This window comes from Eschrichtius robustus, chromosome 4, assembly GCF_028021215.1.
Source record: "Eschrichtius robustus isolate mEscRob2 chromosome 4, mEscRob2.pri, whole genome shotgun sequence".
Taxonomy (NCBI): Eukaryota; Metazoa; Chordata; class Mammalia; order Artiodactyla; family Eschrichtiidae; genus Eschrichtius; species Eschrichtius robustus.
Genome location: NC_090827.1, coordinates 9804943 through 9818174, shown reverse-complemented (window position 1 = coordinate 9818174; position 13232 = coordinate 9804943). Strand labels below are relative to the sequence as shown.

The following is a 13232-nucleotide window of genomic DNA, read 5'->3' as shown; positions in this document are numbered from 1 at the left end:
TTAGCCATATGGAGTGGTTTTAAAATGTTTTGAAAAATAAAAATCTGTGATCTGTTATTTTGCCTTTAACAACTTAGAGCTGCAACCATGTAAAAAAATATCCTTTAAGCCAACAGTCACCACATTTCAAGGTGAGACTAAAGAGTCAATAAAGTCTGTAGTAATATCATCACGGCAGATTTTTTAAATAAGCAATGTAGAGGACAAAGACCATAAATACTTCCATTTTAGTGCACACGACTTCTTATTTGTCTAAATTCATAAGGAAACATTATCAGGCTTATATTATTATTTGTTACAATCAAAATGTGAAAGTTTAAGGAATGTATTCATTATGTAAAAGGGTTCAGTTTATTTCTTATTAAAAAATTAACCATCTGCCAGGAGCATGGAATGTTGACTCTTGGTGATGGATATAAGGAAATTCATGACGATCATCCCTCTATTTTTCTCTGTTTGAAAATTTCGTAATAAACTTTTGTTTAAAAAGAAAAGCAAAGCATGACAGGTGAAAATGGTTTCAATCTTCCAAAACACAGTGAACTAGAAAATGATACATATCTTTTGTTATATAAATATTAAATTCCTACTGCAAAGTAAACAGAAAAGCGTGCTATCTTAGAATAATGAAGAGTTCAGTATTGCTAGAACATTACGTGTGTATGTAGGGGTGAGGAGGAAACTCGGAAAAAAGAAAAACTAAAACTAAGATCTAGATAGTGAAAGTGAGAGGCCACCGAGATCTCAGTTCAGGTCAAATCACAGTGTTTCGGGTGTGATTGAGCCTGTCGCAATGTCATGGGAAGGAGTCGTGCACCTGTGCTTCTCACGGTCACATGGGCACTGCAGCGAGAGGCACTCACCCACACAAGAGCAAAGAGTTTCCTTTGAGGAGAACAGGATTTCCACCCGAACACAACGGCACGATCAGATTTTCGTATATTTATTTGGACAGGATTTATTCCAGTTATTCATTCACTATTCACAGAGATTAGAAAATAAACTTGGTCTTTTAATTTCTAAAAATAATTTTTAGCTTTTGTATTCATCTGCTCAGGCTGCCATAACAAAGTACCCCAGACTAGGGGGCTTAAGCAACAGAAATGTATTTTCTCACAGTTCAGAGAGGCTAGAAGTCCAAGATCAAGGTGCTGACAGGGTTGGGTTTTTTTTTTTTTTAACTTATTTATTTATTTGTTTGTTTATTTTTGGCTGCGCTGGGTCTTTGTGGCTGTGCGCAGGTTTTCTGTGGTTCGGTGAGCGGGGGCTACTCTTCGGTGCGGTGCGCGGGCTTCTCATTGCGGTGGCTTCTCTTGCTGCGGAGCACGGGCTCTAGGCGCGCGGGCTTCAGTAGTTGTGGCACGTGGGCTCCGTAGTTGTGGCTCGCGGACTCTAGAGCACAGGCTCAGTAGTTGTGGCGCACGGACTTAGTTGCTCCGAGGCATGTGGGATCTTCCCGGACCAGGGCTCGAACCCGTGTCCCCTGCATTGGCAGGCGGATTCTTAACCACTGTGCCACCAGGGAAGCCCAAGGGTTGGTTTTTGTTGAGACCTCTCTGACTTGCTGACGGTGCCTGCTCAGTGAGTGTGTCCTCACATGGCCTTTCCGCTGTGCTCTCTGGTGTCTGCCTCTTCTTTTAAGGACACCAGTCCTCTTGAATTATGTTCCCACCTTTATGACCTCACGTAACCTTAATTACCTCCTCAGAGGCCCTGTCTCTAAATACAGTCACGTTGGCGGTAGGGCTTCAGCATATGAATTTGGGGGTAATACAATTTAGTCCATAACAACTTTCAGACCTAAAAACTCCTCCATTAAAAAATTACAATTGGATTTATACCCCGGGAGTTAGGGAAAATATGAAGAGAAAGAAGAAGACAAATTTAAATAGTAAAACAAATGATTGTGAATTTGAGACCAAACTCATCTAGCCATCCACAGAAGGCACTGGCCTCAGTGCAGGGAGGGGAGGGATGTAAGTGTGTTTGTATATGTGCCGGCATGTGAGTCCTTCTCAACTTTTCCTCATGTCTTCAATTATTTTATACTTAGGATAGTTCTTATAAATGTTACATACATCTTTTATATAATTTTACTAAATCTACATATTTGTACATTAAAAGTTGTATAAAAGACTAAATTAAATATGGAGTATTAAAAATCACCAAAGATAGTATAACTTTGAAAATGTTATGATAATATTTAATTTATAATGTTGCCTCCATGATAGCCTATCTAAGACAGGATATGAATTTAAATTGCAGAATAAATATTTAATGTTATCTTTGACTTGGGGATATGATTGAACTGATGGTAAAATATGGTCATCTATTTTTACTCTTTGGAGCTCATTTATTTCAAGATAACAGCTTTGGGTGTTTAGGGAGATACCTTTATATATTTTTCTTAAATTGAAGTATAGTTGATTTACAATGCTGTCTTAATTTCTGCTGTACAGCAAAGTGACTCAGTTACACACATATATACATTCTTTTTTGTATTCTCTTCCATTATGGCTTATATCAAGATATTGAGTATATTTCCCAGTGCTGTACAGTAGGACCTTGTTGTTTATCCATTCTATGTGTGGTAGTTTGCATCTACTAACCCCAAACTCCCACTCCATCCCTCACCTCCCCACCTCTCCCTTGGCAACCACAAATCTGTTCTCTATGTCTCTGAGTCTGTTTCTGTTTTGTAGATAGGTTCATTTGTGCCATATTTTAGATTCCACATATAAGTGATATCATACGGTATTTGTCTTTCTCTTTCTGACTTACTTCACTTAGTATGAAAACCTCTAGCTGCAGGGAGGTACCTTTAAGGTCACACCATGAGGGAGCGTATAAAGTCTCATTCATTTGTACCTGACCAAGCCATGGTGCTGCACTGATGGTTTAATTTGTTCTGTGATGTAGTAAAGGATAAACATTTTGCTAAGTAATTTCATTTTGTGAAAACCTCTTAAAAGGGAATGTTAAAATACTTAAGGAAAACTATTTCAAGAGCATTAAATGAATTAAATTCTGTAATTAAAATGTCTAAAACTAAGTCACGAAGGAACTCTCGTTATAAGCTTACATCCAGAAACTTGTACTGGGAAGTAATGAATCCATATTTCAGTTAAAATGCTTTGTATTCCATAGTTTTTATTATACTATTTCTACCAAGATTATCTAATGCAGTCAGATTTACGTATTAATGCATTTCTACTGTGCTAAAATGTCTTTCGCAATAGGGAGAATCAGTGTTCCATTCTGGAGAAAAAGACATATTTCCTTTTCAGATTTTTCTTCATACATTATATTATTTTATAAGATTTGTGTGTGTGTGTGCATTTATATAAAACCTATGAATTATGGGAAATGTCTTTGTAAGTTTGCACTATTCTCCTGATTTGAATACAGATTACTTTCGGTACAAATGCAAAAGCTGTTCATTGGTGGAGACATAGCCCTTGCCAGTTTGCCTCTGGGAATGATTTCTCTCTTCATGTGATATATTCGGCACCAAGTGGTCTCAGGAGCAGTACTCTGCTCAGATTTTGATCAAAGATGCAACCTGGGATTTCCAAGCACTCTTCTGACTTTCTGTGTGATGCAGTGGCAATGTCATTTAAATGTCCCTTTTACCTTTTACAAAAGTAAAATTAAGCTAAATCTTTTTTCAATTCAAGGGGACTTATCAACAAAGAAAATATTCCTTCTGGGTTCAACAACCTTGATGAATGTATTTTGAATGCTCATCATGAAGCGGAAAAATTACATGAAAATACTTCTGGTTATATTGGAGAAAGGGGCAAACCGAAACGTCAGAAATCCAGTTGCAAACTTTCTGAGCTCAGTGAACATCAAGATAGTCTTGTGGTAAGTGCATACTTCCGTAAAATTTTTACTTGTGGCCAGTTAGGGACTATCACACTTCTTTTCCTTGCTTTGTAAAAAAATATCAATGTGGAGTTTCACAGAATTACAGAGCATGAGTTCTGAAAAAGACCTTAGAGCTACTAAGTATACACACGTATTTCTTTTTCATAAATATTAGAATCAAGTCCAAGGTAGATTACATTTTGCCAAAGGAACAAGGGGCTACACGTACCTCGGTTTCCATGTTATTGAAATCAGTCTGAGTTTCCTCTCGTTCTTTTGAGCATTTTTAAATTTTATTTTTGGAATAAAATGGTCAAAGCATTTTTCCTTATATTCCCCCATTTTATTTGTTCCTGTCTATATGAATATGTAAAAAAAAAAACTGAATGAATGAACTTAAAGTGAGGTGAAAGAAAAATACATACAGCAAGAGGGTCAACTGTCTTTGTGTTCAGAAATCTCTTTGTGTTCAGAAATTTAATTTCAAAGCTATACACTATAAATAGTTTTTTTTCCTGTATTACTCAGAAACAAAAAAATTAATCTCCTACACGGTTACCTCAGACCTGAACTCTGGATCGTTAATTTGATACATAAGTTATTGCAGGTGGTTTTAGTCAATACCTAAACATTTACGCAGTTTAACTATAAATATATGTCATCCTTTTTTGTGTATGTTTCAGTTTCTCTGAAAAGTGAGAACAAAAGTCTGTCTTCTAATTCCCTGTAGTTTGAAGAAATTTAACCAAAAAGAAAAAGGAAAAAAAAACCTGAAGATGAATTTTATAATATAACATGAACTAGCGTCCCTAATAAAACTAGGTAATAGGTAATATCGATTATTACAATGTGTAAAGCCTCTGTTCTGCTTTATCTCTGAGCAGTTTTTACCTCCATGCTGGGTTTTCTGTAAATTTAGCAAAACTTATGGGCCACTCATTTTCCCATTGTCAATTTCTGCATATGCTCAGAGAAGATTCCCAGTTTTATTCCCTAAATAAAATATGCATAAATACAAATCTGGGGAAAACATGTTTATTCCATTTTCTTCCAAATGTCTTGGTACCCTGTTTCTAGAAATAAATTGATCAGCTAGAATGGCAGTCATCCACTTCAGACCCATGTCTGACACAGTTCTCCCATTACAGAATGTAAGCTTTGGAACCCTTGCGCATTAAATGGTTTTTTAACACTAACTTAATTCTTATTTGGGGGAAAAGTAACATTTTTAATAAACTAAATGATACTAACTCCATTAGCTCTTTATTTGGCCCATGATTTGTTTATCTGCCGAAGAGAATTACAGTGACTAAAAGTCTGACACTTGGCTTCTCAGAGAAGAATGTACTTCTCTGAATCCCTTTTAAAATGAACTTAACTCATCAATATTTTTTTTCCACCAGGAATAGTATCTTAATTAGCTAGGTGGTAATAGCTGATAAAAGTGGGAAAGTACATTTATTCCTTAGAATATGTGTGTGATTGCTAAAACTATGGACATCGTCTTTGTGTAAAAACATTTGGAGGAGAGAGCCTAATTCCATTGTGGTCTTTTTTCTGTGAAAGGGTTTGTCTCCACCTTAGCTGCCAGTTTCTGCATTCCAGGATTATGCAGGTCACATGTTAACATAAGTGAGCTAGGTGGACCGTGTCTTTGTTGCAATGAATAATTTAAAACCCCGCCAACACAACTGAGACAGAAGCAAAACTTCCTCATCTGTGAAGTGAGGGTATTCTCAAAGATCTTTTCTGACTCTCATGTTCCGTTCATTTTAAATCTCATCTTCACAGGTCACCACAAAGCAAGGAGCCAGGGAACATAGCAATGACTAGTATTTAGACTAGTCCAAAGTGCAGTTGTGCATCTTAACTTCCCACTTACTTTTAACCTTCTATTTTTACTTTACCCCACTCTCCTCCAAAACCTTCTCCCACTTCAAGTTCTTTATACACTGACTAAACTTTTGTTTCTATAGCTGGAAAAACATACATAATTATATGCCTTCTGTGTGCCAGGAAATATTTCAGAATCTAGGGATACAGCTGTGAGACAAACAAGCAAAAATCACTGCCCTCACGGAGCCTACATTCCAGTAGGGGAAACAGACAAAATCAAGATAAAAAAAGTAAACCATAAAATATATTAGATAGTAATAACTATTAAGCAAGAAATAAAGCAAGAAATGAGGGTAGGAATTGTGAGAGGGCAGGGGATACAATTTTAAGGAGAGTGGTCAGAGGAGACCTCCCAAGAATTTGACACTTGAGTGTAAAGACCTAGAGGAAGTAAGGAAACAAGCCATACTATCACAGCAGGTTGCAGAGACCCCGAGACAGTCACTCATCGGGAATGTTCAAGAAACCACAAAGATACTGTTACGGTTAGAAGAGAATGAGGAAAGTGAAAGAGGTCGTTGGAAGGGGGAGAGAACAGATTAAGGAGGGCCTCCTAGATTGTTGTTAAGGACTCTGCCTTTACTCCAGGTGAGATGAGAATCCACGTGAGGGTTCCAGGTAGAACAGTGATGTGACTTACTGAAATTTGGTTTGACTGCTGTGTTGAAAATAGACAGTAAGCATGCAAGGGCAAGAAGCAGGAAAACCCGTTAGGAAACTCTTGCCATAATCTAGGTTTGCGCTGATGATGGTGTGAACTAAGGTGATACCAGAGCCAGCACGTATTGCCTTGCAGGCTGCACAGTGCAATAGCCTAGGGGGCGTTGTTCATATTGACTAACATGTGCGTGGGTCCTCCTGGAGTGGTGTATTGCAGTAGTCATGAGGTAATAGGTAGATTCTGGATATATTTTTGAACATAGAATTGCCAGGATTTCCTGGCATTACGTAACTGTGGGGTGTGAAAGTAATAGAGGAGTCAAAGATGACTCCGGGCTTTTTGGCAACTAGAAGATTTGTGTGGCCAGTTTACCGAGATGGAGAAGACAGAAGTTTGGGTGATAATGTCATGGTTCAGTGTTGGACATGTTAAGATTGAGCTGCCCGTCAAATATGTAAGAGGAGACAGCAGGAAAGCAGCTGGATTTCTGCGAGTTTAGGGAGGGCATCCTGGCTGGAGACGCACCATGGGAGTCAGCAGCAGATGGAGGCTATTTGAAGTCAGTGTTCTGGATGAGATAACCGAGGGAGCGACGATGGACAGAAAAGGGAAGTGGCCTCAGGGACCGTGAGCCCTGAGGCATACGATCGCGTAAAGGATGGGGAGGTGCCAAGGTCCCAGTAGCGGAGACTCAAGAAGGAGACCCCAGCGAAGTAGAAACAAATGAAGTGTGTTTGGTGTCCTGGATGCCAAGTGAACCACGTATCTCGAGTTGGAAAGAGAAGGTCAGATGATTGGCCGAGTAGAAGACTGAGAGCTTAGCCACTGGAATTACCAAGCTGGAGATCACTCAGTAAGAGCAGTTTTGATGGAGGGATGGGAGCAAACCATCTTCCAGAGAAAATGAGAAGAGAGTGACTGGAGAGTTTGAGTGATAATGTCACAGTGATCTCACCAGCCCACAACACAGCCAAAGTGACCTAAAAAAGCATCTTGCAAATTTGGAATCTCTAAAGTGGGAACTGTCTGCGTACTTTCCCTTATCCTTTTTCCTCTCGGGGCTGCCATGACCAGCAGAGACTAAGAGACTACAGATAATTCAGAGCTCAGAAATTAGTGAGTGGCATTCGAGTGCTCTGCCTTATCTCTAATTATTGCCATTGCAAAGGTTGGGAAACCTTTTCCTCTCTCCTGGCACTACTAGCTCACACCTGTGCTCTTCAGCCTTGCTCAGAAGGAAACCTTGCCCCCTGGTTTATTTTGAAGAGCTAAGAGAGCCAGCTTGTGTTTCAGCAGCTTCCCTCACTCCTGCTTCAAAATTTCTCTAGATCTCCACCCATTTTATTTTCTCACCTGCTCAAATGGTAAAGTGGTTTTTCTAAATTCTAAGGTTAACTCTAAGGTTAAGTATCCTGGGAAATTCTGTTTTCTACATCCATCTCCCCACCCCATGTACGTGCACAAACACATACACAAACTCACTCACTCACCCATACAGACACTTTTCATTGCTTCCTCTCCACTGGCTTATTTCTGTCAGCCTAGAAAATGTCTCTGTCTCTAAAAACATTCTTTCTAGGGCACAATTTAACAGTTTGAATCAAAAGCTGTAACTCAGTCATGCAGTGTATCTAATAATCCTACCTCTGCCACCCTGCTCTAGAGACATCATTGTAAATATGGAAAAGACTGTAAGTATTAATTTGCTCACCACGTGAGTATCTATAATCATGGAAAATTAGAAGCAATTTAAATGTTCAAAAGTAGGAGACCAGATAAGTAACATTTGTATGTCAATTCAATAAAATATTATGCATCGAATAAAAGTTATGGTTCTGAAGACTATGTAATAAAGTGAAAAATGTTTAGCAAAGTGTATTTTAAGTGCTTTGCATATATTATCAATTTTAATCCTCCAATAATCCATAAGGTAGTTATTATTTTTAATATTCTTATTCTAAACATGAGGAGAATGAGGCACAGGAGATTAAACAGCTGCCCAAGGTCACACATAAGTGGTGGAGCTCGGATTCCACGATACTCTCCCTCAATATTGAAAGTAGGTTATGGGGCTTCCCTGGTGGCGCAATGGTTAAGAATCCGCCTGCCAGTGCAGGGGACACAGGTTCGAGCCCTGGTCCAGGAAGACCCCACATGCCTCAGAGCAACTAAGCCCATGAGCCACAACTACTGAGCCTGCGCTCTAGAGCCCGCGAGCCACAACTACTGAGCCCGCGTTCCATGGCTACTGAAGCCCACGCGCCTAGAGCCCATGCTCCACGACAAGAGAAGCCACCACAATGAGAAGCCCACGCACCGCAACAAAGAGTAGCCCCTGCTCACCGCAACTAGAGAAACCCGCACGCAGCAACGAAGACCCAACGCAGCCAAAAATAAATAAATGAATAGATTTTTTAAATAAAGTAGGTTATGAAGCAGTATATACAGTGCATGCATTTATGCATGAATATATGTATATAAATATATATTTAAATGTTCATTCCTAGGAAAAAAGACAAATATACCTAAAACGATTGTATGATTGTATTATGGGAGTGGTGGTAGTATTAGAGGCAATTGTTACTCCCAAAGAATATTTTCCAAATATTCTTTGTGTGATTATACTAATTCTATAATAAGCCTTACATTTAATATATTTAAAAAAAAAAACATAGTCTAGTAGCTCTCTTATTCATAAACAGCATCTACTTAATGTCACGTACACCCTCTGAAATCATAGGAGGGTTCAAGGAAGGAGCATAGGTCTTACACTCAGACCTGAATTTCGGTGGTAACTTTATCACTGAATAGCTATGGCAAGTGAGCGTGTTACTTAGCCTCAGTGACTTCATCTGCAGCATGGGAATAGGAATATCTCTGGTTTTGTGTGAGATTTAAACGCAGTGAAATGTGCTAAAGAGCAGGAAAGACTGACAGCAGGACGTATTTAAGTTCGTTTCTCCTCCCTGTGCTCTGATGGCCAATCTCTCCCCTTCATTTTGCCATCAAAAATTTTGAACAATCTGCATTTCCAATTCTTTCCACACTTGCTCATCGACCCCTGTAATCTGAATTCTACCCCTCTAGAGACCTCTCTAAGAAACCACTTTCTCTGTGTCGCCGGGTGGACGTGTGGTTGGAAGTGGTCTTTTAAGACCTCTGTGCTGTTGTCTGCTTGGTCCTTGACCTCCCCAAGTCCTTGTGGTGCTTGATACTCTCATTTTCTCAGAACTCTTTCTCCCTTGGCCTCCAGGATGTTGACCTCTCCTTGTCTTCTTACCTCAATGACTCTATTCTTCTTTACTGTGTCCTTTACTGGCTGATCTTCCGCAAAACATGCTTAGATGTAAATGTTATGCAGATAATTGCCTTATATCTCTTTTCCATCAGCACTTCACAAGAGAGCTTCTCTAATTCCATGGTGTCAGATGTCACCTCTCTACAGAGGACTTAGAAGTCAACATTTAGGATGCTCTCTGCAGCTCACCTTAGATAGTCCTCCCAAGTCAATATGTGAAGGTCAAACTCATCTTCATTTCCTCATTGGTCTCTTTTCACTCAGTATACTGATCTGATTTCATCAGGTCATCATCTTCTTAGTCATTTTTGAAAGTCCTTTCCTTTTCCTTACTCCCAATCTTTCTTCCAACTTTTCAGTCATATGTCAAATTTAGTTGACTGCTTTAAAAATATGTCCCCCTTTTCCCTTTGTATTGCCATCGCATAGCTGAGGCCCTTTTTATGACTCTTCTGGAATATCAGGACAGCCACCCAGCATATTTTCACGCCTCCACTCTCCCCTCTGTCCCCCTCCAAACCATTTTATCTGTTGCTGAGGAACAATAATTTACCTAATGCAGAAAGTTTCAGCTCGTGTTTTTAATGCAGCATACATAACTCAGCAAGAACTCCTGTCCAAAACTACATGACAGTGATTCTCTGAGTGGTGTCAATATAATGTAAAAAACCCCACCATTTGAACCACTGATTTAAAAGGATTCATTCCTTCAATCATACAACAATTAACTCTATGACCAGCACCATTTTAGGCACTAAAGACAAAATGGTGACCAAAACAGACACACTGTCTGCCATCCTGAAGTTGATACTCTCGAAGGATGAGGCAGATAAGAAACAAGTCAACGTATAGTCAGATGGCAGCACGTGCTGTGGAGAGAAGTGAAGCAGGATAAATAAGATGGGAAATGGATGGGAGGTTAAGAGCTGGCATTGCACAGGTTGAGTCCTCAGATCAGGCCACACTGAGAACGGTGCTTGTGCAGGAACCTGGACGAGGTGAGAAAGTGAGCCATCAGGACATCTGGGGAGAGACTATCCAGGTGGAGGGAGAACAGCCCTAGCCTTTTGAGGATGCACAAGAGGCTACCGTGGTTGGAGCGGAGTTGAGGGAGGAGCGTTGTAGGAGATGAGGTCAGAGGCCTAGCAAGGGGCCTGATCCCTTGAGGTTTTGTAGCCATCTTTAGATCTTGAGCATTTACCTTGAGTGAGATGAGGAGCCATTTGAAGATTAAAGAGAAAAAAAGTCATTTTCTGAAGTACCTTTTGAAAGGGTCACTCTGGCACCTGTGTGGCCCAAGCGTGCTGAGGGCTATTCAGATAGCACCCATCTTAAAAATGAAGATAATATGAACAGTGTAACAAACTACAATTGGAGCAGTAACCAAAATACATAAGTCACAGTGGCAGGGACCAGTGTCTGGCCGGTTCACCATCCACCATTGTACCCCAGTGCCCAGCATAGCTCAGCACTCGCAAAAAATGTGTTAAAAAAAAAAGTGAGCGAATGAATGGTTGCCATATAGCTTAGGGTAACTTGGGTAACAAAAAGACCCAAAATGCAATGCCTCGAACACCGTAAAATTTCCTTCTCCCATGACGATCTAAAGCAGCTTAGGGCTCAGGAGAAGAGTTAACAGCACTTGCTCCACGCCATGTTGCAGGGACCCAGGCCAACTGCATCTCTGCCGTCTTCAGCAAGTAGCTTCCAGAGCACTCGCAGTTTTCATCTCCGTTCCAGCTCACAAGAGGAGAGAAGAAGTGAGTGTCAAGGCATGAACCTGGCGAGGCAGGTTACTAGCCAGGCCTGGGAAACACACGTACCACTTCTCACAGCCTGTCGCAGAGAGGTCAGTCACGTGGCCCCGTCTACCTGCCAGAGGGGCTGTGGATACGCTGTCGCTGGGCATGTGGCTCCTGCATTGCTGTGCGAGAAACGTGGAACGGACTTGGGTGCACAGCTAGCCGGCTCTTCCGTAGGTGTCCTCTTACGGTGCCAGGAATTCTTTTTGAATATGGATTAATGTATGCAGTTTTCAGCATAATAAAACATCAAATAGAAGGATACAGAAAGAAATTCAAATTTGCCATGCCATTAATCCTTTGTTAATGAGAATATATCACGTACCTTCCCTTAGAGCTCAAGGTTAGAATAATGAACTTGTTTTGACTAGCAGTGTTCCATGCAGCCTTCAGACGGAGCTGTTTGTATACTGAGAGAAGGCATTTTTTGAGTGTCCTCTAGAAAGGCTTTGTCAGCATTTTATAGTTTTAGAAGACAAATTTGTTTTTGCTCCAAGTGTTTTCAAGTGCTTCAGTGGTCAAACAAGTTTTGAGCCGAGCTGTCAATGCCAAAACAGAGAGGGGGCCAGGGGAAAAAATTGAAAATAAATTCCACAGTCTGAAGCTAATTTTTTCAAAGCTTTTGCTCTTTATAGACTTGAGGTCATTTTTATAAATTGAGGAGAGTGGTTCTTAAAATTCAGTTTCTTCTGACACCCAAAAATTGTCCAAGTAAATTATATCATAGAAAATCTGTATGTTTTGAAAGTCACTGGTAGGCCTTCTATGAAGCAGAACTAGGCTTTATCTGTCCTTTTTTAATGCAATTCTAAAAGCAATTTTATCAAATTCTACATAAAGACGCAACCTGTTCTTTGCTATTTCTTAAAATTACCTATTACCTTTAAAAGATCCTAACTTTAGAAGACTAATTAAAATTAAGTTAATGCAATGACATTATTTTTAATAAGAATTCTATTACTTCAACTTTAATAAATGAAAACATCAATGAACTACTCTTTTACCACACCTAGAGAAGTGTTTGCGACATAAAACAGTTTAAAGCCTTCAAAAGGCATTGAGTCGGTGTTTCTCATAAGACCAGCACTATTAACAACTACAGAGCGTTTGAAAGTCCAGTAGCATACTTCTCTTACGATGGAAGCTTTCTGCATTTCAACCAATATTTTGACCTGTACGTTCCATTTTCCCCTTCCCCCCATCTCAGTGAAGTGGGGAAATGGCTGATCTATTTCTTAACCTTCCCTGCCTAAACCCTTAGGCAAAGGATGCAAGTTAGAATCTATAAAATGCTTTGCACCCATGGTAATAGGTACTTTTGTTACTCTACTCCTGGATCTTCACTACCTTTATTATTTTCCTTCTGAAAAAATTAGGGTAGTTTGCCAGTTGTAACACATTCTTCACAGATTCCTGTTTCCCAAAGGTATAGGGGCAACCCAGCTACCTTAGCAAAGGAACACGGTGTACTTGCGTGCTGCTTTGGTGAAAGCAGACTGTGAATATTCACTAGTCTCAGACATGTGGAGGACAACATGAAAACTGGAATTATTATAAAGCTTTAGAGAGGAATACTGAACAATACTGAAAGTCATCCTTTGTCAATTACATGTATTAAAAACTCAGGTCCTTGGAGAGTTCTAAAACACACAGATCAAACATTTTTAAAAAGTGGGGGGGGGGGGGAGGCGAGGGAGTTGAAGTT

At 39.8% G+C, this 13232-nt stretch overlaps 1 protein-coding gene across 4 annotated transcripts in view; it reads left to right on the top strand.

Annotated features, from left to right (window-relative positions):
- The window catches only part of FAM13A (family with sequence similarity 13 member A), a 342137-nt gene that overhangs the window by 283834 nt on the left and 45071 nt on the right, over nucleotides 1-13232 (top strand). For all 4 annotated transcript variants that reach the window (XM_068542447.1, XM_068542446.1, XM_068542445.1 and 1 more), the window contains one exon: nucleotides 3678-3867. In XM_068542447.1, the coding sequence (XP_068398548.1) occupies nucleotides 3678-3867 (190 nt within the window). The remainder of the gene's footprint in view (nucleotides 1-3677; nucleotides 3868-13232) is intronic.